Source organism: Ahaetulla prasina, chromosome 2, assembly GCF_028640845.1.
Source record: "Ahaetulla prasina isolate Xishuangbanna chromosome 2, ASM2864084v1, whole genome shotgun sequence".
Classification (NCBI taxonomy): domain Eukaryota; kingdom Metazoa; phylum Chordata; class Lepidosauria; order Squamata; family Colubridae; genus Ahaetulla; species Ahaetulla prasina.
The window spans coordinates 6,895,551-6,922,983 of NC_080540.1; the positions used below are offsets into that span (position 1 = coordinate 6,895,551).

General features: G+C 40.0%; 2 protein-coding genes across 3 annotated transcripts; both read right to left on the reverse strand.

The window, feature by feature from the left end:
• Positions 1 to 1,203: 1,203 nt before the first annotated feature.
• On the reverse strand, positions 1,204 to 13,578 carry LOC131192036 (zinc finger protein 883-like). Of its 2 annotated transcripts, none has more exons than XM_058170809.1 (6): positions 13,477 to 13,578; positions 9,475 to 10,040; positions 9,098 to 9,215; positions 7,093 to 7,175; positions 6,202 to 6,328; positions 1,204 to 3,553 (listed from the first exon to the last, which is right to left on the reverse strand). In XM_058170809.1, the coding sequence occupies exons 2-6, from the start codon at positions 9,874 to 9,876 to the stop codon at positions 2,346 to 2,348; spliced, it is 1,938 nt and encodes a 645-aa protein (XP_058026792.1). In that variant the 5' UTR covers positions 9,877 to 10,040; positions 13,477 to 13,578; the 3' UTR covers positions 1,204 to 2,345. The 2 variants fall into 2 exon arrangements, with proteins under 2 accessions (XP_058026792.1, XP_058026793.1); XM_058170810.1 differs by lacking the exon at positions 13,477 to 13,578 and adding an exon at positions 13,205 to 13,402.
• A 3,778-nt stretch (positions 13,579 to 17,356) lies between these two features.
• LOC131192035 (zinc finger protein 883-like) lies at positions 17,357 to 26,925 on the reverse strand. The gene is made up of 8 exons (XM_058170807.1): positions 26,495 to 26,925; positions 22,954 to 23,475; positions 22,543 to 22,659; positions 21,190 to 21,753; positions 20,812 to 20,929; positions 20,618 to 20,697; positions 20,008 to 20,134; positions 17,357 to 19,656 (listed from the first exon to the last, which is right to left on the reverse strand). Exons 4-8 carry the CDS (start codon positions 21,601 to 21,603, stop codon positions 18,446 to 18,448), a joined length of 1,950 nt encoding a protein of 649 aa, XP_058026790.1. The 5' UTR covers positions 21,604 to 21,753; positions 22,543 to 22,659; positions 22,954 to 23,475; positions 26,495 to 26,925; the 3' UTR covers positions 17,357 to 18,445.
• Positions 26,926 to 27,433: the final 508 nt, after the last annotated feature.

A 27,433-nucleotide genomic window follows, 5' to 3' on the forward strand; every position in this document is an offset into this window, starting at 1 on the left:
CACATAATGAGATGGTATTCATGTGGCTGGTCTTCCTCCCTCCCTCTCTTGATTTGGTTGCTGGGCTCTCCTTCCACAGCCTCTGCTCCTCCATGGATTCCTCTGCTTGCCCCACAGAAATCTTTCCTCTCCTATCCCCTTCTCTTCCTCACGGTTGCCCCACAGAAGCCTCTCCTATCCCATTGCCTTCACTCCCTCTCCCTAAGCCTCTTTCTTCATTACCCCCTTAAGACTACTTTCCTATCCTCAGGCCTCCTATTTTCCAGGTCACTTTTCCTATCCTTCCCTTCCGGCTTTTTCCCCAGAACCACCACCATCCATCTCACAATCCCTCCGTCTCTCCTCCTCCTCACCAAAAACTTCCTTCTCTTATTCCCTTCCTCCTACACCCCCACCTTACATAAATATTGAGGAAATCTCTATGGAGGCTGAAAAGGAACAGGAGCCTTTCTTTGAAGCCCAGGTTGTGTCATGTGGTTGTTGGCAAACGCCGCCCTGAAGTGGCAGAGTCACAGGATGGGAAGTTTAAGGCTTAAGTAAATTTGCACATAGTCCTCAACTTACAGCAGTTCATTTAGTGACCGTTCAAAGTTGCAATGACACTAAAAAAAAGCGATTTATGACTGTTTTCACAGTTACTACCTTTGTAACAACCCCATGATCATGTGGTTGAAATTTGGATGCTTCGCAACTGACTCAAATTTATGACAGCTCCAGTGTCCCAGGGTCATGTCATCACCTTTTGCGACCTCCTGAGACAGAAGGTCTAGGAAACAAGTTCCAAAATGGAGAAAGATTAAACTCATGGAAGTTTTAGAAATTTTACCTCAACACAAGGCGCCCTGATGAAGAGATGAATGGGAGAATGGTGTCTCATAGGTGATTGGAGGAAAGGTGGAATTACAAAATGCAGGAAGGCAAATCTTGAGAAATACATATAAAGTTCAAATTTCATGAGGTGAAAAAGAAAAATGGCTTCATTTTGGTTTTTCAGTAGGGAAGACATGAATGTTTGCAAGTGATTCACATTTATGACAGTTGCAGTGTCCTGGGGTCACATGACCAGCTTTTGTGACCTTCTGATAAGCAAAATCAATGGTGAACCCAGATTCATGTTAACAACCATGTTACTAATTTAATAATTCCAGTGATTTACTTAACAAAAATGGCAATAAGAGTCAAAAAATGGGGATAACCTCACTTATCAGTTTTCTCACTTAGAAACAAATTCTGGGCTCAATTGTGGTTGAAAATTGTGGACCACCTGCAGTCTTTGCTTAAGGAATGTAATTTTGATCAGAATGTCCATTGCTAAGTGATGTGCTCATAAAGTGTGACATCGAATAAGCCATGTGCAATGTTGGTTAGATGTCAGCGCTTTACCTGCTGTCTATTAATAAAGAAGAAAAACAACAGGAAACCCCAGAGAGGAATTGAAGACAGTCCAGGGTTTATAAGAGTAATAATATTATTGTATATTGCTAGAGTACATCGCTTGTATGTACACTGAGAGCTTAGGCACCAGAGACAAATTCCTTGTGTGTCTAATCACACTTGGCAAATAAAGAATTCCATTCCATTCCATTCCACAAGTATAATAGCAATAGTTAACAATATAGTTGCAGTAAAAATAGTATAATATAGCAATGATGGACAATTGTATATAATATAGTAATACTATATTTAAAAGAACATTGTATAGTGGGCCGGTGAATAGCGCAGGCTGGTAAAACCTGTTATTAAGAACACAAAGCCTGCAATTACTGCAGGTTCAAGCCCGGCCCAAGGTTGACTCAGCCTTCCATCCTTTATAAGGTAGGTAAAATGAGGACCCAGATTGTTGGGGGGGCAATAAGTTGACTTTGTAAAAATATACAAATAGAATGAGACTATTGCCTTATACACTGTAAGCCGCCCTGAGTCTTCGGAGAAGGGCGGGGTATAAATGTAAACAAAATATATATATATACTAAATAACTAGTATAAGAGAATGAACATAGGAAAAACTTAAACGTGGCTCCTCTCCTGCATGGATCCTTTTATGGAAAATAAGATTACTGCTACAACTAAAGGTCTTTCCAACTCTATGCATTTATAAGGTCTTTCTCCTTTGTGATTCCTTTCATGTCTTATAAGAGAGTCATAATAACAGAAGGTCTTTCCACACACCATACATTGATATGGCTTCTCCTCTGTATGGATAGTTTTATGGTGAATCAGGGCATTTTTTCCTGCTAAATCTTTTTCTCCACTCCATCCATTAATATGGCTTCTCTCGTGTGGATTGTCTTGTGAGAGTTATGACTATTGCTGCAAGGAAAGATCTTTCCACGCTCCATGTATTTCTAAGGTCTTTCTCCTTTGTGAATCCTCTGATGTTTTGTAAGAGAACGATTATAACCGAAGGTCTTTCCGCACTCCACACAATGATATGGCTTCTCTTCTCTGTGGATTATCTTATGGCCATTAAGATGACTGGTACAAGTAAAGGTCTTTCCACACTCCATGCATTTATAAGGTCTTTCTCCTTTGTGATTCCTTTGATGAATTATAAGTGATGTAGAAAAACAGAAGGTCTTTCCACACTCCATGCATTGGTACGGTTTCTCTCCTGTGTGGATCCTCTTATGGGAGGCAAGATCACTACTCTTCCTAAAACGCTTTCCACACTCTATGCATTGATGAGGTTTCTCCCCTGTGTGGATCCTTTTATGAATGGTAAGAACAGAATTCAACCTAAAGCCCTTTCCACATTCCATGCATTGATACGGTTTCTCTCCTGTGTGGATCGTCTTGTGGGAATTAAGCTTACTCCTACGAGTAAAGTTGGTTCCACACTCCATGCATTTATAGAATTGTTGTCCTTTGTGATTCATTTCATGAGTTTTAAGAGAGTGATAATTACAGAAGGTCTTTCCACACTCCCCACATTTATAAGGTTTTTCTCCTTTGAGATTCCTTTGATGTCTTATAAGAGTGTAATGATAACAGAAGGTCTTTCCACACTCCATGCATTGATAAGGCTTCTCCCCTGTGTGGATCCTCTTGTGAGAATTAAGATTACGCCTTCCAGTAAAGGTCTTTCCACACTCCATGCATTTATAGAATTGTCCTCCTTTGTGATTCATTTCATGAGTTCTAAGAGAAAGATTGTTACAGAAGGTCTTTCCACACTCCCCACATTTATAAGGTTTTTCTCCTTTGAGATTCCTTTGATGTCTTATAAGAGAGTAATGATAACAGAAGGTCTTTCCACACTCCCTGCAGGTATATATCTTCTCTTCTGAACGTTTCTTTTTATGGGAAATGACATGATCGGATTTATTAAAGTTCTTTCCAGACTCCATGCATTGATATGGGCTTTCTCCCATATTGATGTTTGTATGGTTAGGAAGCCAAATGACCTGAGGAAACCCTTTTTTAATTCCACTTTGTAATTGCTTTGTTTCATCACACTTTGGCGGCATCTGTTCTGCAAACTTCGCTTTTCCCTCTTTCGGACAGATTGCTTGGCATTCCTGTTTGCAATTCTTATCCTCTTGCCCACTAAAGCCTTGAAAAAGAAAAATGAAAGCTGTAGCAAGAACAGGAAAACAATCAAAACCTTTCTTTTGAAATTTCACCCACGAACCATCAATATATTTTGGCCATTTTGTTAGCAAATGAAGATTCCAAACTACGATTTTAGCAAAAACCCATTTCCAAATGTATCCCTAAGGTAAAGGTAAAGGTTCCCCTCGCACATACGTGCTAGTTGTTGCTGACTCTAGGGGGCGGTGCTCATCTCCATTTCAAAGCCGAAGAGCCAGCGCTGTCGGAAGATGTCTCCGTGGTCATGTGGCCGGCATGATCCTCATATAAACAGGATTGGCTCACATCACAATGAATCTGAGACACAACCCTGATCTAATCCTTGACCTGGGACAGTTCCACGGTGCCAATGGAATAGTCCCATTCTTGAAGTCAATTGGACACTGTGTCATGCTGGATCAACAACATATCTACCAGCTCCTGAACCTCATTGAAAGTCTCATCCCTGCTTGTCCGCAGAACAGAATCTTTGAAACCCAAGGGGAATTTCTGGATGACAATAGCTCCACACCCTCAATTAGGCTGATGACAAACTTGGTACACAAGTGGGCACATCTCAGAGAAGGGAACATCCCACTCAGGACCCATCCAGTCATAGTTATATCAGCTCAGGCCCATGGGGAGCCAGTGACCCAGTTCAGGAGTGAATACCCAACCCTGGTAGGCAGAATCTTGCTCAAGAGCGGACACACCATCCCTATCTGCAGTCTGTCCCTCAGGTTCTCGCTAATATCTTGTATCACCTGGAAATGAATATTTTGTATTTTATGAGAAGATAGCATTTAGAAAAAACCAATTCCTTTATGTAAAAAGGGAGGTTTTGCAGTTTTCCAATGTTTTTTTCAATAAATTTCCTTGTTCCATAAATTCAGTTTGGTGAAACAGTTAAGGCACCATGCTAGAACCTAAGTGATTGTGAGTATAGTTCAGCCTTAGGGATGAATGCTGGCTGGGATACTTCGGGCCAGTCTCTCTCAACTCAACCCATGTCACAGGATTGTTGTTGAAGGGAAAACAGCAGGAGGAAGGAATATTGGGTATCCGTGGTGGGTTGCCCCCGGTTCTCTCTGGTTCTGTAAAGCCGGTAGTAAAACTCTGCTGGCGTTCGGAGAACTGGTGGTAATGGCTGGCTGGCTACACCCCCCAAACCGGTTCTCCAATCATCAGAGGTTTGGGGTTTTTTTACTTTTAAAAGCCTCTTTTCTTCAGCCAAAAAGGAGCTTTTAAAAGAAGAAAAAAACCCTTCTGATGATCGTGTGACTGAGCAGGGATCCTCAGAGGAGCATTTTAAAAACTTTTTTTCTCTGGCCACCCAATCCCCCCTCCTCACTTTCTTAATTAAGCAAGCTCCTTTCAGGCTCGCTTTCCTTTGGCGTCTCCAATCAGTTACATTGTCTGGAAGGCAGAATCAATTGCAACTAATGTAATTGATTGGAGTTCCCCAGGAACTCTGGGAGTTGAAGTCCATAAATCTGCCTGGAATCCATTGCTCAGTAAATGCTTTGCTGGCTGAGGAACTCTGGGAGATGAAGTCCACAAAGTTTAAAGTTATAAGGTTGGAGACCCCGATCTAAAAAATTTAAATAAAATAACAGAATATTTGTGCAGCTTCTGAGATTTGGTGTGTTTCTGTAGTGTTTCACTCTGACTACACAAACACACAGAATCTCACAAAGCTGTATGTGCCATTTTGTGTGTGTGAGTCTGTTGTGTTGTGTGTGTGTGTAAAGTGTGAAAGTTGGTTTTTGAGCTTTTTGTGGCTTCGTGAGGTTCCTGCTTGTTGCAGGGGCCCTTTTGGGTGAAGTGCAGCTGCTTTTACATTGTGTGTGAGTCAGTTGTGTTGTGTTGTGTTGTGTTGTGTGTGTGTAAAGTGTGAAACTTGGTTTTTGGTACCTCTTATTGTTTTGTATACTTTGTTTATTATTTTTATTATTTATTGTTATTGGCCACGCCCACCCAGTCACATGATGGCCAAGGTACTCTCACCCAGTCACATGATCACCAAATCACACCCAGTGTCACATCACTGCCAAGCCACGCCCACAAAATAAGCCACGCCCACAGAACAGGTAGTAAAAAAATTTAGAACCCACCCCTGTTGGGTATGTCTGCTTATTTAGATATAAATAAGTAAGTGTATTTATCAGAAATAATATCTAAGCCCCCCACCCAGGGGTGATAAGCTCCCGGTTCAGACTGGATCGCCTGATCCGGTAGCAATAGCGGCGGGTAGTTCAGAAAATTGGTAGCAAAAATCCCTGCCCCCCTCCCCATGCCCAGCTGAGCCACTCGATCATCAGAGGTTTTTTACTTTTAAAAGCATCTTTTCTTCAGCCGAAAAAATGCTTTTAAAAGTAAAAAAAAAAAAGCCTCTGATGATCCCATGGCTCAGCTGGGATCATCAGAGGAGTCTTTTAAAAGCATTTTTTCTACAACCACTTTGACCGAAGAGGTGGTAGAAAAAATACTTTTAAAAATAAAAAAAAAAGTTGGCCATTACACCCCCCCCCCAAGCCACACCCACAGAACTGGTAGTAACAAATTTTACATTTCACCACTGCCCTCACCCCATGACTTTTCTATGTTTCTGAGCAGAGATAGGATTCTTACCCAGAGAAGCCAGATTCCTGGAATTCTCCAGCATGACTTCTCCATGGAGCGCTTTTTGATCAGCATCCAGTTGAGACCATTCCTCCTCGGAGAAATACACGGCCACTTCCTCAAAAGACAGAACATCCTAAACAAGGAAACAAGTTTTCCTTTTAACAGACAACCTAAAGTATAATTTGACAGTTTTCTTTCACCAGTTCAAAGAAAGAGATCCTGTGAACAAAATGGGCATCTTGTGCAGAATTCTGAATGAAGCTTTTGTTTTGCCTGATGGCACAAGTGAAGCACATTTGATTAAGTTACAAAGAGTTGAAATGCCAAATTGGTAATTGGGTCTTAATTCCACTAGTCGACTGGATGCTGGGTCATGCTGGGTCAACAACATACAACATACAACAGCAGTGGCTTCAATTCTTCCTAGGGTGGGCAGTGCAAACCGCGGGCAAAACCCAGACTTCTCTTGCCAATGGCTTACTTTATCCCCTGAGGGAACAACTCCACACCTTCATGACGGTATTAGAAGAGCTTTAATAGTATATCACTATGGAGATTCTCAATCACCAGGTCATGGTTGTCCAAATGTGCTTTTGAAAAAGAAAAAAAGTATTTTTTTAATGGTATGTGAGAATAACCCTGAAAGACAGAAGAAAGAGCCCCAATGCTGACAACAGTCTGGTCAATGAAATCTGATGGCAAAGCAGGAGCGGCAGACAAAGCGTCTCACAAAGGATCCCCTCAGAAGGGAGAGATAGGCCAGGCTGCATATCGGTTTTGAATGACCGGATATCAGATTCGCATTGCTTAGAAACAGCAATTTATTACAATAAACTCTAGAACAAAATGAAATCCATCCAAGATACATGGACCTTTTCTGATCTTTCTCCCACTTACCTGAAGTAGTGGTTCAGCCAATCCTTCAGCCCTACCAAAAGGAGGAGGTGATTCTAAAATTTCCAAGGACAGCTTTCTACTCTCTGTAAGGGAAAAATGGTGGAAGCAGATTTGTTATAAAGAAGAGAAGTTCCAATCAAAGAATCAGCTAAAAACACCCCCTTTGGAACACCCCCCTGCACCCCAAAGTATAGCGGCGAGGAAGACCTGGAGCTACTGTCAGATCCCGAAAAGAAATTGTAGAAAGAAGCAACCTTAAAGATAAAGGCTAGACTGGATTGGCTAGTTTTCAGCAATTTAAATTGTTTTAAAATATTGGATTATATTTTTGTTGTCACCTTGATTTGAGGGACTTTGAAAAATTATTTAAAAATACTTTTGGAGACATTTTACTTGCAGTAAAAATGAAGAAAAACAGTAAGAGCTACACCTACTGATCAGGGAAGTCACCATAGAGCTGAAAAACGTGCAAGAAGAATTGAAATTTTTTTTTACTGGAATAGATAAACTGGAATACACTAAACAACACCTGCAAATTGATTATACTTGGTGTCTGGAGACAGACTGTGAAAACATTCAACTTTTAGAATCTTTGAGGATTACACATATGCTGGACAGTGTGAGTGTGAAACAGTTTGGATTTGTTTTGATATTAAGTGGAGGTTGCTAATGGACTATTTAATGGAGTGATTTTGTGAACTGCTCTAATATTAGCTTTTTTGGTGTGACAGATAATTGGGACATTGGGATCTTGACAGATAACTGAGTAATGCTTTAATTCATAAAAATAAGGGGAAATGTTACAGCAGGGAAAAATAGGTGTATTAACTAAAATAAATATTACTAAAGCAATAATGACAAGGAACCATAGGGAGAAAAAGGAATTTCATACATGATATAGTTGTGAGATTAGAAAACCAAGACGAAATGACACTGAATAATAAACAAGAAATCCAGGAAATAGAGGAGAAAACAGAAAGGAGGGAAAGCAACAAATAATACAAAAAGATAAAAAGGAAGCAATAGTAAAAGCTTATGAAATAGAAAACGCAAATTACACCTTAAGAGATCAAAATATAAAACAGGATACACAGAAAGACATTCCTGAAGTGAGGAAAGAACCACTGAAGGGCGTATTGAAGGCTCAACAGAGTGAAGAAGGGATAGATGAAATACTGAGATCAAACATGAACATGTAAGAATATACAAGATCCCAAGGGAGGAATATGGGAGATGTGCCAAGAAGTCAGTAAGAGTTGAAATACGAAAAGGAGCAAGAGATGAGGAATAGATGCAGAATATTTCCTAATACAGGAGTTGTTTTATTAAGAATTAGTATAGAGGTAGAAACTAGAAACGGGGAAAATATTTCTATGTATATTCTTATGTAACATTACATAACTATTATGTAAAGAATAGAAGTTGAAAGATGATCTTATGTTTTTTATCAATGGTTAGATAATAGAAGCAAAAGTTAGAAACTAAAAGATTAAGAGAATGATTAATTGAATAATGAAAATTTATTAGTATGCAGAAGCAAATATAACTATCAATATGTGAATACAATTACAGTTATGATTATTATTTTCATTATTATTAATACTTCTTAAAAGGTGCCCAATCGACACTCTGTTCCAGTAAATATAGAGCTTTTATGTAATTTTAAGAAAAATTTATAAATATAATAATAATAATAGGGCCTCTGTGGCTCAGACTGGTAAGACAGTCTGTTATTAACAGCAGCTGCCTGCAATTACTGCAGGTTCAAGCCCCACCAGGCCCAAAGTTGACTCAGCCTTCCATCCTTTATAAGGTAGGTAAAATGAGGACCCAGATTGTTGGGGGCAATAAGTTGACTTTGTATATAATATACAAATGGATGAAGACTATTGCTTGACATAGTGTAAGCTGCCCTGAGTCTTCAGTGAACGGCGGGATATAAATGCAAATTTAAAAAATAATAATAAAAAGAAATCTCATATCACACAGAATGAGCTTTTCTTACCTGGTGTGGTGTCATGACTTTGATCTTTGTATAAGGTCTCCCTGAACAGCAGTTCTTGAGAAGATTTGATTGAATACTTCCTCCCCTTGGGATATTCAATCAAAGTTTCCAAGGATTTCTGGACATGATGGGGTACAGGAAACAAAGGAAAAGCACAGAGATAGAAATGAATTATTATACTGCACTTTCAAACTTGCAGACCCCAGTGTCATTGCCGAAACTTGAAAGAGAATGGAAGAACTGCCCCAAACACATTTTCTGGAAGAATAATGGAACAACTGGCTTTAGGTATTAATAATCCCAGAAAACACTACCAAAAAGGAATTGACAAATTCAGAGAGATTCTCTTTAGAGCTGAAATGATTATATTCTCACACCTGCATCTTTTCCGACTCCTGGGCCAGGAGGAAGCCTTCAGCCAGGGCCACTGCCTGGGAACTGGTTTGTGCTCCACAATCCCGCACCCATTTCTCCATTTCTAGGGGAAGGACAGCCAGGAACTGCTCCAGGAGCACCAGGTCCAGCATCTGAGCCTTCGTGTGTCTTTCCGGCTTCAGCCATTGACAGCAAAGGTGGTGAAGCTGAGTGCAAACATCTCGGGGACCCCTCCCCTCCTGGAACTGGACTTTTCTGAAGTGAGAGCATTGAACCTTTGAACTGTTGGCTTCCTCTTCTTGGCTCTTCTGCCCAGAACTTGCCACATTCTTTCCACAGCTCCAAGGCCGAGTAGCTGGAGGGCCTTTTCCAACTCCTGCATCTGCTGGGCATTGTCCCTCCATCTTCTCTCTGGTCTCTAATCCAGCTCCAAAATGGATGGATGGATCTTCCAAGCTTTGCTAATCAGAAGACCTCTGGCCAAATCTCCTAAAGACCATTCAGCCCTCTTCCCACACAAGATACTTTGGACTCCAAGGGAACCAGGAAAGATTTCCAATTTATATATCTGAAATGGAAAACAAAAGAAACTTCCAGTAAATTTCTGACCAACTTAGTAACTGAGCATCCACAAAAACCCAAATAAGAAATTCTTATGAACCCAACAATACCTGGGAGGAAATCTTACTAGTTGATAGACTATCCGAGTATGGAAAAAGTTGGTATCTTTTACAAAAAGTCACTGAATCTAAAAAATATCTAAGTTGCACATAAACTTTCTCTTCCTGAACTATTGTATACGACCTATCCCTTAACACTACTCTTTGATTCTTACTATGCTACAGAGCCCCTGACTATGACATTACCCATGCAAATATGCTAACCTCTCTGCTAACATGGGGTACCTCTTGCCCATATCCTCTCATCTTCCTGGGTGACCTAAATCTACCTCTCATAAACTGCATAACTAATGAATGTACAACTGATCCAATCCATACTACACTATTCAACGCTGTTACAAACCTAGGTCTTGAACAACTTGTAACTAACAATACAAGACTCAACAACTGTCTTGATCTCATCTTCTGCAACAACTCAAATTCAATTTACGGAATACAAATTAAAGAACCTTTTTCAAACAGTGACCACTGCATGATTGATTTTCGTCTCAATATAGGTCCATACTTAAATCATAATAATAATAGTATTCCCAGCTACAACTTCAAAAAAGCCAACTACGATCTTATAAACAATGATCTTTCATTTCTGGACTGGCAAAATCTGTTTGCAACCTGCATAACCGCCGAAGACCACTATAGAGTTTTCCTACTTGAAATCAATAGAGTCATTAAACTATATGTACCACAAATGACCAACATGATCACGAAAAGCAAACTACCCATATCAATAAAAAAGCTTCAATCAAAAAAGAAATCCCTCTGGAAAAGAAACAAAAAAGGCTATTTAGCAAATTTCAAAAACCGCTACAAAAATATATGCAACCAAATAAAAACTGAATGCACAAATTACCACACCAAGCAAGAAGAAATTCCAATCGTGCACAAATTCCAATCGTGCCTTTTATAATTTCGTTAACAATAAACTTAAAGACTCAAGATCCATCCCACCACTAAAAGATTCTAACAACAAAGAATACAATGACGAAACAGTCAAAGCAAACCTCTTCAACATTTTCTTTGGCTCAGTTTTTGTTAACAGCGATAACACATAAGTAACATTCCATAAACGCACCAGCAATGAATATGATGACTTAACTCATATAGATTTCACAGAAGATAACGTTGAAAAAGCTCTTCATAACTTGAAACCATCGCTATCTATTGGACTTGATGGACTATGCGCATACTTCTTAAAAAAACTTTCCACTAATATAGCAGAACCTCTAAGCATAATCTTTGATAAAGCTTTCACTACCAGTTCCCTTCCCAAACTTTGGTCACTAGCCACAGTCATCCCTATCTTCAAAAAAGGAGACCCCAGCTTAGTCGAAAATTACAGACCGAGCTCTCTGTGCTGCGTCACCTGCAAAGTCATAAAATCAATCATCAACCAATCCATTACCTCACACTTAGAAACTAACAACCTACTCTCCAATAAACAATTTGGTTTCAGGAAAAAATTATCATGCAACTTACAACTTCTCCACTGTAAAAACATATGGACTACAAATCTTGATCAAGGCAAAACAATAGATGCAATCTACATAGACTTCTGCAAAGCTTTTGACTCAGTAGTACACGATAAACTTCTCCTAAAACTAAAATCCTATGGCATTTTAGGACCCCTTCACAAATGGATATCTGCTTTTCTGTCTAACAGATAACAAGTGGTCAAAATTGGCAATGCTCTATCAAATCCTGTTCCTGTCAAGAGTGGCGTTCCTCAAGGCAGCGTCCTTGGACCAACACTCTTCATACTATACATTAATGATCTTTGTGACCATATCGTAAGTAATTGTGTTCTCTTTGCTGACGATGTCAAACTATTTAACACCACAGACAATACATCTATCATTCAAAAAGACCTTGATCATCTAACCGTTTGGTCTAAAACTTGGCAACTCCAAATCTCAACCAGCAAATGCTCAGTCTTACATATTGGAAAAAAGAACCCAAACACTAAGTACATACTTGATGGACATTACCTTACAGATGACCCCCACCCCGTTAAAGACCTTGGAGTTTTCATGTCAAATGATCTAAGTGCCAAAGCCCACTGTAACTACATAGCAAAAAAGGCTCTAAGAGTTGTAAACCTAATCCTGCATAGCTTCTTTTCCAAAAACACTACACTACTAACCAGAGCATATAAAACATTTGCTAGACCAATTCTAGAATACAACTCGCCTGTTTGGAACCCTCACCACATCTCTGACATCAATACAATTGAACGTGTCCAGAAATATTTTACAAGAAGAGTTCTCCATTCCTCTGAAAACAACAAAATACCTTATCCCACCAGACTTGAAATCCTAGGCTTAGAAAACTTGGAACTCCGTCGCCTTCGACAAGACCTAAGTTTAACTCATAGAATCATCTATTGTAATGTCCTTCCTGTTAAAGACTACATCAGCTTTGCAATAATACAAGAGCAACCAATAGATTTAAACTTAATGTTAACCGCTTTAATCTAGATTGCAGAAAATATGACTTCTGCAACAGAATTATCAGCGCTTGGAATACTTTACCTGACTCTGTGGTCTCTTCCCATAATCCTAAAAGCTTGAACCAAAAACGTTCTACTATTGACCTCACCCCATTCCTAAGAGGACCAAAAGGGGCGTGCATAAGCGCACAAACTTGCCTACCGTTCCTGTCCTATTGTTTTTCTTTTCTTCTTCCTATATATATATATATATGCTTATACCTCCTAATATTTACTCATATATATGTTTATATACTATATAATCTTTTTGTATGATGTTGTGACAAAATAAATAAAATAAAAAATAAATAAAACTTCTATCAAGAACGAAAAACTGGATACATAAATTTAAAACATGTTTTTGATTTCTAATTCCTACTTATTCAAATAATTTTGATGGTTCCTTAAAATCGATTTAATAGGTAAATCAATCAATATTTGAATTTCCAGTACAGCTTTAAATAGCAGAACCCCATTGACCTCCAGGCCCAAATCGCTATGGGTAGCTAAGAAATTGCAATCAACAAACAAATAATAAGCGAATGAATAAACCAGCGAGGATCTAACATTTTGATTCAGGCTTCTCCTGGAAAGAGGTTTCTCACTCTTCGCCTAATCCTGAATGGCTCCAACTTTTCTGACGGTCCCGATTTTCCTCCTGGAGGCAACGCAGCGGGACCGTAGGTTTTGATCTCTTCCCTGCCTGCCGGTGCCTGCATGCACAGGGGCGGCAGGGGAACATGGGACAAGGGGCTCCCCCTTTCCAGGACTCCAAACTTGATGGAAGTTTTGCGGTGTCTCCACGCACGATCCAGCCTGTGGAAGAAAAAGCCCCCTACCCTTATTGAACTCCGGAGTCAGGTCTTGATCTCCATCCCTGCAAGACTTGAATGCAGCCTCTTGGACTGATGGAAAGGCTCGTAGCAAGAGACGGGCGGGGGGGGGGGCACAGAATCAGGCACTATAGGAAGGGCGGAGGCGCTTCTAGTCTTCTCCGCAAAATGCCCTGCTAGTGTCTTAGAAGTGGTTAAAGAGCGCATGCTCAGTCCCCTCCTGAAGCGAGTGAGGGCTCCCCTGCCTCTCCAACGGCTACCTGGGGAGCCCCCTGGTGGATCCTGGATGCAACACCAGACGGACCCTGCTAGGGCTTAGGACAGATCGTCGTGTTCGATGCCGGCCTGGGATGATGGGCATTGGAGTAGAAGGAATTGGAAAGGTTCCTTCTGACATTGCCTGACTGCAGCAGGCAGCAATTTCTAGACTTTCCTTTTTTTTGAATGTCTAATAATGATTTGTGATGTAAATATTGAGAAAATCTCTGTGGAGGCTCAAAAGGAAAAAGGAGCCTCTCTTTGAAGCCCAGGTTGTGTCATGTGGTTGCTGGCAAACTCAGCCCTGAAGTGAGGGAAGATAAGAGGGCTGAGAGTCACAGGATGGGAAGTGAAGGCTTAGGACAGGGGTGTCGAACTCAAGGGCTGGAGGCCAGATGCGGTCTGCAATGTCAGATCCGGCCTCGTCTCTGGAGGACAACCACAATGCTGATCTGGCCCTCAATGAAATCAAGTTTGACACATCTGGCTTAGGACAATTAAGATTTGTATTGGTGTTTTATTTCCACTATTTCTGCTGCTTTTTTAAATTCATGCCTCTGAGCAACTAACAGCCGTTCAAAAGAGCAAGCGATGGCGGCAAAAATGAGAAGAATCCAGAAGAAACGATCTTGCTTGAAAAAGGGGCATCAAAAGGAAACAAGTTCCAAAACGGAGAGAAAGCTCAAACTCATGGAAGTTTTAGAAATTGTACCTCAAAACAAAGCACCATGATGGAGAGATGAATGGGAAAATGGTGTCTCATAGGTGACTGGAGGAAAAGTAGAATTACAAACTGCAGGAAGGGAAATCTTGCGAAGTACACATAAATTTCAAATTCCATGAGACAAAAAAGAAAATGACTGAAAACCTGAAGTATTCCTCCCCTTCCTGTGTGTTTAATGTTTAATTCACTAGAAAGAATTTAAAAATGTCTCATGGACAACTATATCAGTGATATTTAATTTTATTTATATCCAAAATTAATTTTATTCCATTCTACCCTAATTAAAATCCAATTAACACAGACTTCAGAGGATAATTAGAACTGCAGAAAAAATAATTGCTACCAACCTGCCTTCCATTGAGGACCTGTATACTGCACGAATCAAGAAGAGGGCCGTGAAAATATTTGCAGATCCCTCGCATCCTGGACATAAACTGTTTCAACTCCTACCCTCAAAACGACGCTATAGAGCACTGCACACCAGAACAACTAGTCACAAGAACAGTTTTTTCCCGAAGGCCATCACTCTGCTAAACAAATAATTCCCTCAACACTGTCAGACTATTTACTGAATCTGCACTACTATTAATCGTTTCATAGTTCCCATCACCAATCTCTTTCCACTTATGACTGTATGACTATAACTTGTTGCTGGCAATCCTTATGATTTATATTGATATATTGACCATCAATTGTGTTGTAAATGTTGTACCTTGATGAACGTATCTTTTCTTTTATGTACACTGAGAGCATATGCACCAAGACAAATTCCTTGTGTGTCCAATCACACTTGGCCAATAAAATTCTATTCTATTCTATTCTATTCTATTCTATTCTATTCTATTCTATTCTATTCAATCCAATTTATTTAAATTGAATTTAGAGATTTCCTTATTATGTCATACAAAGGCAAAAGAGCAATAGCTATAGCTATAGCACTTAAACTTATATACACCGCTTCATAGTGCTTTATAACACTCCATAAACGGTTTACAGAATTGGCATATTGCCCCCAACAATCTGGGTCCTCATTTTACAGTTCTCAGAAGAATGGAAGATTCATATTGCATTCTAACCACTGTAATGGTGTAGGGTTTCCTGCCTGGGCAGGGGGTTGGACTAGAAGACCTCCAAGGTCCCTTCCAACTCTGATATTATTATTATTATTATTATATTATTATTATTATTACTACCTTGGCTCTATTGCTTCAAAAACTGTCTTTGAACATGGATTTCAGTTTTCATTCTGGTTTCATTTGTGAGAGAAATTCATCATTCTGGAATTCTTTTCACATGATACGTTGATATATACATGATCTTATTCTATTGCTTTTGGTTGAATTATTTTGAATTCCCAGATAGTCTTGAACTTAGAACAATTCATCTACTGACCGTTCAAAGTTACAATGGTACTGAAAAAAGTGTCTTACGATCATTTTTCACACTTAGGACTGTTGAAACATGGTCACATGATTTATATTCAGATGTTTGACAAGTCACTCACATTTATGAGAGTTGCAGTGTTTGGGGTCACCTGATCACCTTTTGCGATCTTCTGACAAGCAAAGTCAATAAGGAAGCCAGATTCACTTTAACAACCATGTTACTACTTTAATAATGCCAGTGATTTACTTAACAAATGTGGCAAGAAGAGTTGTAAAATGGGGCCAATCTCACTTAACAAATTTCTGACTTGGCAACATAAATTCTTGGCTCAATTTCGATTGTATGTTGTGGACCATCTGACCATGTAGTTCTTGGTTAAGGAATGGAATTGGGATCAGAACTTTCATCGCTAAGTGATATGTGGTATCACATAAGCCAAGCCCAATGCTGGTTAGGTGTCAGCCCTTTACCTGCTGTCTATTAATAAAGAAAAATAACAGAGGAAACTCCAGAGAGGATTTAAAGACAGACCAGATTTGTAAGAGTAAAAATATTGTTGTATACTGCTACAGTATACAATATTGTATGTACACTGAAAGCTTTTCCACTGGAGACAAATTCCTTGTGCGTCCAATCACACTTGGTAATAAAGAATTACATTCTCTACTTATACCACAAGTATAGTAGCAAGTTAACCATATGCTTGCAGTAGAAATAATATTAATATAGCATAGGTGTATATACTAGTGTGTAATGTAAAATATTATAGGTAACATTGTATAGTATCAATATACTAAACATCTAGTAGAAGAGAAGAAATATAGGAAGGACTTACATGTGGTTTGTACATTTCACTTTTGTATCTTGGATGTTTTTTTCAAAATAAAACATCTCCACAACTCTTAAAGGAGACAGAAAATGCAAATTGTCTATAATTCATATTTTTGATGGATCGTTTGAATTCACATCAATCAAATTAGGCATGGTTTAAAAAGAACCCAGGATAAATTGGTGACAGTGGTGGAATCGATTCTGATTCCTGGGACTCATTAAATATTGTGTATGAAAACAAATAGCTGCTAAAAGGAAGGGATTTGGCACTCACAAACTGCAAGACTTTGCAAGCAGCAGCCAACATTCTTGATGCAGAAATCAGACTTCTCATTCTAGCCTTCAAAAGACAGGCAGGGATGGAAAGATAGAACAGTCAGAAAAAGAGCTAAGTCCAGATATTTGGCTCAATACCAGAACAGAAATATTGAGACAACAGGAAGAGGTATCAGATAATCTCTAATAAAATTGTGGTTTTCTTTCTTTTACCTAAAAGATTTGTTGAAGAAGAACATGATTAATTGTGTTTGTTATTTTGGAATATTTGAAACAATATAATGAAAAACAATCAGGAATCTATCTATATGTATATAAAAGTGAAATGCCACTCACGCATCATCACAAAATCTCCAGAACCGTAAAGCCTACAAATTTGAAATTTGCCATGTATGTTCCTCTTGGCTTCTAGGTGCTCACTAAGAAAGGATTTTTAGAAATGACCATCAGAGTGTTAGTATTTCCTATGTTATTATTAACATGCTCTGATGCTAAGGAGTTCTACTCCCCCTCCCCACCTGAAAAGAAATAACAGCAGCAAGCAGGGGATATGATAGGATAGGCTTCTGTGGGGCAAGGCTGAGGGAGAGAAGGGGAGAGGAGAGGCCAATTGTAACTACTCATTAATTTTCAAGCTGCAAGTGTAGATTTATCAAGCCCGATCACATAGTTTTATCACGGAGCACGGGTATTCAGCTAGTATTTCTATATGCAGACTATTAGATCTTAGAAAAAACACAAGCAGGATCCATTTTGTTCAGGTTTGCACTAGAAAGGCCAATTATGCAAGCTAGTATTTATTTTGTTTATTACTCAAATGGTATTTGCATGGGATTTTAGTCAACTATATCTAGTCCTCAATTTACTTCATTTGGTGATTGTTCAAAGTTACACCAGCACCGAAAAAAGCGACTTTCACACTTGTGACCATCGCAGCATCCTCATGATAGCCTGATCAAACTTCAAATGCTTGGTAACTGACTCAATTTATAATGGTTACAATGTCCCTGGGTCATGTGATCACTTTTTGTAAACTTCTGACCAGCAAAATCAATGGAAAAGCCAGATTCCCTTAACAATAGTATTACTAACTTAACCACTGCAATGATTTACTTAATAAATGTGGCAAAAATGTCATAAAATGGACCACAACTCACTTAACAACCGTTTTGCTTGGCAGTGGGAATTTTGGGCTCAAACTGCAGGCATAAACCTATATTTCTATTGAACCTCTTTCCACACTTCCTTTATTGATATGGTTTCTCCTGCGTGTGGATCCTTCTATGGCAAGTAAAGAGCGTTACTTCTTGCAAAGCTCCTTCCACACTCCATGCATTCATATGGTTCCCCCCACCCCGAATGGATTGTTTCATAGGAACTGAGATCACAACTCTTTTTAAAGCCCTCTCCACATTGCACACATTTATATGGCTTCTCTCCTGCTTGGATCCTCTTGTGCAAATTAAGATGACTGCTATGATTAAAGTTATTTCCACAGTCCTAACATTGATATGGCTTCTCTCCTGTGTGAAGCTTCTTGTGGTAATCAAGATGACTGGTAAAAGCAAAGGTTCTTCCACACTCCATGCATTGATATGGCTTCTCTCCTATGTGGATCCTTTTGTGGGAATTAAGATGATCAATACAAGTAAAGGTCTTTCCACACTCCATGCATTTATAAGGTCTTTCTCCTTTGTGATTCCTTTGATGTCTTATAAGAGAATGATTGTAACAGAAGGTTTTTCTGCACTCCATGCATTGATATGGCTTCTCCTCTGTATGGAGGCTTTTATGGTGAACCAGAGCATATTTACTACTAAAGCTCTTTCCACACTCCATGCATTGATATGGTTTCTCTCCTGTGTGGATCCTCTTGTGGGAATCAAGATTACTCTTACGAGTAAAGTTCTTTCCACATTCCAAACATTTGTAAAGTTGTTCTCCTTTGTGATTCCTTTCGTGAGTTCTAAGAGAGTCATTAGTACGGAAGATCTTTCCACACTCCCTGCAGGTATATGGTTTCTCTCCTGAATGTGTCTTTTTATGACAAATAAGATGATCGGATTTATTAAAGCTATTTCCATTCTCCATGCATTTATAAGGTTCTTCCCCTTTGTGACTCCTTTGATGTCTTATAAGAGAATGATTATAACTGAAAGCCTTTCCACACTTCATGCATTGATATAGTTTCTCTCCTGTGTGGATCCTCTTGTGGCGATTAAGATGACTATTCTTACTAAAACCCTTTCCACACTCCATGCATTGATATGGTTTCTCTCCTGTGTGGATCCTCTTATGGGAATTAAGATTACTTTTACGAGTAAAGTTCTTTCCACACTCCAAGCATTTGTAAAGTTCTCCTTTGTGATTCCTTTTGTGAGTTCTAAAAGAGTCATTAGTACGGAAGGTCTTTCCACACTCCATGCAGGTATTTGGTTTCTCTTCCGAATGTGTCTTTTTAAGAGAAATGAGATGATCGGATTTATTAAAGCTCTTTCCAGATTCCATGCATTGATATCGATCAATGTATATCGTATCGATGTTTGTACAGCTAGGAAGCCAACTGACCTGAGGAAAGCCATTTTTAATTCCACTTGGTGTTTGCTTTGTTTCACCATTCTTTGGTTGCATCTGATCTGCAAATTTCTCTTTTTCCTCTTTCAGATGGATGGCTTGGCATTCCTGTTTCTTATCGTCTTGAACATTAAAGCCTTGAAAAAGAAAAATTAAAATTAAAATGAAAGACTTGGTTACAGGAGCTCAGGCCCATTGGGGACCCGTTGACCAGGTTCAGGTATAAATCCAATTTTTCTTTCAATAAATTTCCTTCTCCTATAAATTCAGTTTGGTCAAACGGTTAAGGCACCAGGCTAGAAAATAGGTCAGTGAGTTCTAGATCAGCCTTAGGGATGAATGCTGGCTGGTCCCTCTCAGCTAAATCCATGTCACAGGGTATGTCTGCTTATTTAGATATAAATAAATAAGTCATTTTATCAGAAATAATATTTAAGCCCCCACTCCATAATATCTCTATGTGGCTCAGCAGAAATAGGGATTCTTACCCAGAGAAACCAGATTCCTGGAATTCTCCAGCATGACTTCTCCATGGAGCGTTTTTTGGTCAGCATCCAGTTGAGACCATTCCTCCTTGGAGAAATACACGGCCACGTCCTCAAAAGACACAGCATCCTGAACAAGGAAACAATATTCCCTATTAACAGATAATCCCAAAAATAATTTTCCAGTTTTCTTCCACCAATCGAAAGAGATCCAGTGAACAAAATAGGCATATTGTGCAGAATTTAGAATGAGATCTCTTGTAATTGTATATGTCTATGGAGATTCTCAATCGCCAGATCACGGTTGTCCCAAAGATTCTTTAGAAAAGGCAAAAAAGTATTTTTTAATGGTATGTGCGAATAAACCTTGGAGACAAAAGGCTGAGCCCCGATGCTGACAACAATCTGGTCAATGAAATCTGATGGCGAAGTAGGAGCGGTAGAGAAAACTTCTCACAAAAGATCCCTTCAGAAGGGAGGCTGCATATCAGTTTTGAATGACCGGATGTCAGATTCGTATTCCTTAGAAACAGCAATTTATTATAATAAACTCTAGAACAAAATGAAATCCATCCACGATTCATGGACCTTTTCTGATCTTTCTCTCCCTTACCTGAAATAGTGGTTCAGCCAATCCTTCAGCCCCACCACAAAGAGGAGATTCTAAAATTTCCAAGGACAGCTTTCTACCCTCTGTAAGACAGAGAAAAATGGTGGAAGCAGATTTGTTATAAAGAGAGAGATTCCAACCCAGAGGAGCAAAAGAATCAGCTGAATGTTACATGACACAGAAAGAGCTTTTCTTACCTGGAGTGGTGTTGTGACTTTGATCTTTGTATAACGTCTCCCTGAACTGCAGCTCTTGAGAAGTTTTGAATAAATCTTTCCTCCCCTTGGGATACTCAGTGACAGCTTCCAAGGATTTCTGGGCATGATGTGATAGGAGAAACAAAGAAAGACCACAGAGATACCTTTTAATTATAATACTACATCTTCAAACTAACAGACTCCAATCTCCATTGCTGAATCTTGAAGCAGAATGGAAGAATTGCCCCAAACATATCCTCTGGAAGGAAAATGGAACAACTGGCCACAAGAATTAATAATCTCAGTAAGCTCTGCAAAAAAGGAATTCACAAATTCAGAGAGTTCCTCTTTAGAGCTGTTAAGACTACATTCCCACACCTGCAACTCTTCTTGCCTCTTTTCCTCCTCCTGGGTCAGCAAGAAGCCTTCAGCCAGGGCCACTGCCTGGGAACTGGTCTCCGCTCCACACTCTCGCACCCATTTCTCCATCTCTGGGGGAAGGACAGCCAGGAACTGCTCCAGGAGCACCAAGTCCAGCATCTGAGCCTTTGTGTGTCTTTCCGGCTTCAGCCATTGACAGCAAAGGCGGTGAAGCTGAGTGCAAACATCTCGGGGACTCTTCCCATCCTGGAACGGCACCATTCTGAAGTGACAATATTGGATCTTTGAATTGTTGGCTTCCTCTTCATGGCTCTTCTGCCCAGGACTTGCCATATTCTTCTCACAGTTCCAAAGCTGAGTAGTTGGAGGGCGTTTTCCAACTCCTGCATCTGGTGGGCTTTTTCCTTCCATTTTCTCTCTGATCTCTAATCCAGCTCCAAAATGGATGGATGGATCTCCTCAGGTTTTTTTATTCAGAAGAGGTCTGGCCAAATCAGCCCTCTTCCCACACAAGATTCTCTGGACTAAAGAGGAACCAGGAAAGATTTCCAACTTATATATCTGAAATGGAAAACACAGACTGTTCAATATGGTGAATGACAAATCTGAATACTGAGCAAGCTCTTCCTCCTCCTCCTCCAAAAAGAAAGAAAAAGAAATCCAGCAATATCTGTAAGGAGGGGGACTGACTACTGCAGTAAATTCAGAATCGCCTTTCTAGATCTGCTTCAAACAAGGACTGAAAATATTGGATAAATACATTTAGAAAAGTTTTGGACTTCTAGTTTTTTTTTTTGTTTACATTTATATCCCGCCCTTCTCCGAAGACTCAGGGCAGCTTACAGTGTATAAGGCAATAGTCTCATTCTATTTGTATATTTTTACAAAGTCAACTTATTGCCCCCCCAACAATCCGGGTCCTCATTTTACCTACCTTATAAAGGATGAAAGGCTGAGTCAACCTTGGGCCGGGCTTGAACCTGCAGTAATTGCAGGCTGCTGTGTTCTAATAACAGGCTTCTAACAGCCTGAGCTATCCCTGCCCCTTTTTGATTATTTACTCTAATAATTTCGATGGCTGCTTGCAAAGTAAAAAACAATCTTTAACACACAATTGGAATCATAAATCTCTTACTTCACAAACAGCGATTGAGATGAGAATCCCATCAACCTGCTAACCCAAACTCCTGGGGAGACTCCAGAAGACAAGAGTTAAAAAACATCCTCCTAGGCATAAAGAACTAATATCTCAATGAATAAACTATCCATGATGTGGAGGATTCCTGCTGGGAGAACCAGTTGGTGGTGAAAGGCTGGAAACCAGGAAACAAAGTTCCAGTCCTTGCGCACCTTCTATCCAATTTCTTGCACAGGGAGTTGCAGCCTTGCATGCAAAGCCAGCAGGAGCGACTTCAGCAAGTCGCTTCTCTCAGCCTAGGAAAGAGGAGGAGGAGACGGAATCCCCTTCTGAAAACAAGGCAAGAAATTGTCCAGGAGTCAAAACTGATTTGAAAGTAGATATTTTTTTTCCAAAGCCGACCTCTCTCCCCCCGACCCGCCCTTGCAGACTTTTCCCCAATGAAATGGAGAGTAAATGGCTCCCTCGTTTCTGCGATCCTGATTCCCTCCCTCCCACCCACCCAAGGAGCAGCGCGATGGTCCGGATCTTTGCTTTCTCCCCTTGCCTGCCCGTGCATGCACGGTGGGTGTGGGCAGTGGAACATGGGACCACGGGATCTCCCTTTCCCAATAACTCCGAACCTGATGAAGTTTTGCAGGTCGCTATGCACGCCTCTAATAACAACGTCTGGATCTCCATCCGTGTAAGATTTCCCTGCAACCTCCTGGACTTCTGGAGAAACTCAGCCAAGGCAGATGCGCTCCCAGCCTTCTCTGGAAAAAAACCACTTGTGATGGGGAAAGAACAATGCGCATGCTCAGTTTTCTTCGAAAGCGGGAGTGGGAGGGGTCTCTGCCAGACCTTTCCAACGGTTACCGAGGGAGCCCCCTGGAGGATCCTGGGAGCGATGCCAGAGGACACGGAGGGCTTCATATTCCATGCGGGACTCGGATGATGGGCATTGGACTAGAAGAAAAGTGTCCCTCTAACATTGCCTCTCTAGAAAGGCCGTGTCGTCTCCAGCAGGCGGCAGTTTCAAGATCTTCCTCTTTTTAATATCTAAGAACCATCTGTGGTCTTGCGAACATTGAGGAAATCTCTGTGGAGACTCAAAAGCCGCTTTCCTCAAGAGCAGCTTCTCTGTTGAAGGGTCTGTTGGAGGCCTGAAAAACGAGCAGAAATCCTGTCAGAAATGGCAGGGCTGTCAAAAGACAAGAAACAAAGCCTCTCTTTGAAAGACAAGCTTCTGTGTTGTGGTTATTTGCAAACTCAACCCTGAAGTGATGGAAGATATGGGGACTGGCTGGCAGAGACCCAGGGAGGAAAGAGATGCATTAGGAAAGTTAATATTTGTATTGACTTTCTTTTGTGAGTTCAATTATTACTGCTGCCTTTTCAAAATCATACCTCTGGGCAGCCAAGGAGAGTTGGAAGCAGCAAGAGGTAGCCGACAATAATAAAAATAATCCTGAGGAAACAATCCTGATGAAAAAAAGACATCCCCACAAAAATCAAGTTCCAAAATGGAGAGAAAGCTGAAACTCATGCACCTTTTAGAAATTTTACTTCAAAACAAGGTGCCATGATGGAGAAATGGAGAATGGAAGATTGAAATCTCATGTGACTGGAGCAAAGGTGGAATTGCAAAACTAGGAAAGGCAAATGTTGAAAAGTAAATATAAGGTTCAAATAACATGAGGCAAAAAAAAAAGAGACAAAAATAGTTTTATTTAAGTGTTCAGTTGGGATACACTGCAGGAAATATGAGTAGGAACCTTAAGACCTTTGGAGTAAAAGAAGGCGCATTTTTTTCTAGCTAAAAGAAATGAAGACTTCCCTGGATCTGGAAGTGACAGTGCAAGAACAACAAAAAGAATTATCTACGTTAATTAAATAAAGAAATGGGAAAATAGAGTTAAGAAGCAATTTTAAAAGAACGGCTATAACTTCTCATTTTTGCTCTGCTTCTTTCAGCCCATTTCTCTATATATCAAGGCTCCTAAGCACCACCTGTTTAATTTTGTCAGTTTTCTATTATTAAAAAATTGACATGATTACAAAATCGGGGCCCTTTCACCTGTTAGATCCAGAACTATCAGTGAGCAATATGTGAAAGAAGACTCAATCATCCAGGCCAAAAGTATCTAAAAGTTTAAATCATGGTAACTGCACCAAAGTTTATTAAACTCAGATGTTTTGTTACTCATCCAAGTAATTTCTACAGTCAAAATGAAAACTTTTAGTTAGGCATAGACAGAGAGTAGTTGGAATGTACTATATGAAGTTGATGACTGCCAATTGATAAGATATCATAGGTCATAGAAAAAAACCTCATGCACAGTTCACTTCTAGGAATGATGGTCAGGGGCCAACCATCCTGGCTGGAAAGGAACATGTCTTTTTGCAGGTAGGGAAACAAGAACAAAACATGGCTGTCAGGATTGCATCGATGGCTATATTCTAGCCCTTTCGTCTCTTCAATAGAGGGTCATATTTCCAGTTCCTAGAGGTTCTGTAGGAATTTAGCATCCACCCCCCCTCCTAGAAGAATGAAATATTTTAGAAAATATTTAAAGGCAGAATATATTTTCCTGGTTGAGAAATGGAGAAACAGGTTTTAAAGACAAAGCAACTTCCTGACTCCCCCCCACCTTTGTCAATGGGCCATTAAAGCCTCAACCAAGCTCACTCATTTCCCCCCACCTTTGCCAATGGGTCAGAGGTAGAAACTCAATCCCCCCACCTTTTTCAATGGACCATCATTTGCAACACAATAGAATAGAAACTCACCACATGGCAAGGCTCAGGCAAACTTGAGGGACAACCTACAAGGCTAGCTAAGACCCCCACCCCCTGGGAGTCTGACAACCAATCAGGATACTCTTCCTGTGCCCCAGAAAGTTCAAAGCTCAGAAAAAGCATAAAGCCAGGGAGCACACAGGATCTCAGCCCTTTTCTGTTCAGGAACTCAAGCCATGTGATCCTGACCACCATTAAACCATCTTTCCAAGCAGTCTCCATGTTTCCAGTGTCTTTGTCCCCACTTGGAACTGAACCCAGATGGATATTTCTTCCAACAATTCAAAGTTAAAGCCCGTAATAATAACTATGTATCCTGAAGCTCCTAGTCATGGTAAAGAAGGCAGATAGAGAAATTGGAATGTTTCCTAGCTCGTCTCCAAAGTTCAGCTGCTAGTCAAGGTCCCAAGACAGCCTCATATTCAGGCTGCCTATTAAAGCCTGTTTTCTCTGACTCTCTGCCTATGGACAGAATACATCCTTGATCCTTGAATCTGCAAAGCCATTTCAGCGCTGAGGAGTCATCATGAAACAGTTCCAATCTTGGTCCTGTGTCTGAGTCCTGGCTGCTATGGATTTTCCTGTTTTACAAAGTGAACAGGGCTGAACCAAATGTTTTCCCACACAGGCTGCCCCACTGAGAAAGACTTGACTTGTAAGAATGAGGATATAAGCACATGCACACCGGTGGTGGGTTTCTAATGGTTTGCCCCAGTTCAGGTGAACCGGTAGCGGCAGCAGTGGGAGGCTCCGCCCACCCACCCAAACGTTATCACCGATGCTCTGCGCACGCACAGAAGGTGCGTGCACTCACAGTTCCGAACTAGTAGCGAAGGTAAGTGAAAACCACCACTGGTGCACACCATCACCAGCATAAACATCCCCATTCATTGTGTTTTCACTCAACTACCTCACTGCTCATGTTGAGTTTAAAAGAGGGATCAAGAGTGAGCTATACAGGTAGTCCTTGGTTAAGGAATGGAATTTGGATGAGAATTTCCATCACTAAATGATGCCGTTGTAAAGGGTGACATTGCATTAGCCAATCCCAGTGTTTGGAAGGTGCCAGCACTTTACCTGCTATTCATTAATAAAGAAGAAAAACAACAGAGGAAATCCCAGAGAGGATTTAAAGACAGACCAGGGTTTGTAAGAGTAAAAATATTGTTGTATACTAGTAGAAATATAGTAGCAATAGTTACCAATACACTTGCTGTAGAAATAATATAATATAACATAGATGAACAATAACATACAGCATTACATACAGTGGTGAGATTCAGCCAGTTCGCACCTATTTGGTAGAACCAGTAGCTAATTTTTTGTTGAGCTCCGTGAACAGGCTGAATAGCATGCCTCGCCTCTCCCCTCCCAGCCGCTCACCTTGCTGCCTGGCCACTCTCCTCACCTCCCGGCTGCTTTCCTCACATCCCAGAAGTAGCAGCTCTTCCTCCAGTACTTTAAAGGCTAGTCCCTCTGATCGGAGAACACCAGTAACACCATTGACCTCACCCCATTCCTAAGAGGACCATAAGGGGCGTGCATAAGCGCACAAACGTGCCTACCGTTCCTGTCCCATTGTTTTTCTTTTCTTCTTTCTATATATATGCTTATAATCTTTTTGTATGATGTTGTGACAAAAATAAATAAATAAAAATAAATAAATTTCAAGTGTGTTTTCTTTAGGATGGAGGACAATTTTAATTTAAAATGAGCTTTCCTGTTGAATTTAGTTTTGAAAATTTATATTGAATGTATGATCTGTTTTCTAAAATAACATTTGGGCAATTAATATTGTTTTTGCCTGGAAGGCATAAAAGATATCAAATCAAATCCTTTGGGCCATAATAAAGAATTAGTTTTTGGATTGTGATATTTTTCCAGCAAATGTCTGCATGCAAAAATTTTAGCTAAGAAAGAACATTTAAAAAGATTTTTTGGGTAAATAGTGTCTCCAAAACAACTTTTATAACTGTAAACATTGTGAGTCAGTGATAAGTCTATTTCCTCCAGGCAGAAGCGTATTTGTGCCATTACAAATTCATTTGTTATTACCATAATCTGTATCCAGGTTTCGATCTTTTATTTAGGATATAGAAAGAATCACCTTGTTTTATTTTGCTCAACTCCTTGTCCTGGCAGAATTATGCAAGTGTATATTTAAATTATACATAACCCTTTGTCATATGAATAACAAAGATTGCAAGCTAAAGTAAATTGTAGGTTTTTATTTAAAGCATGTATTCATTTGCCTTATGCAGATTCTTACTCCTTTGCAAGTGATTCTAAGTAAAGGAATTAATCATAATCACACCCAGCAAA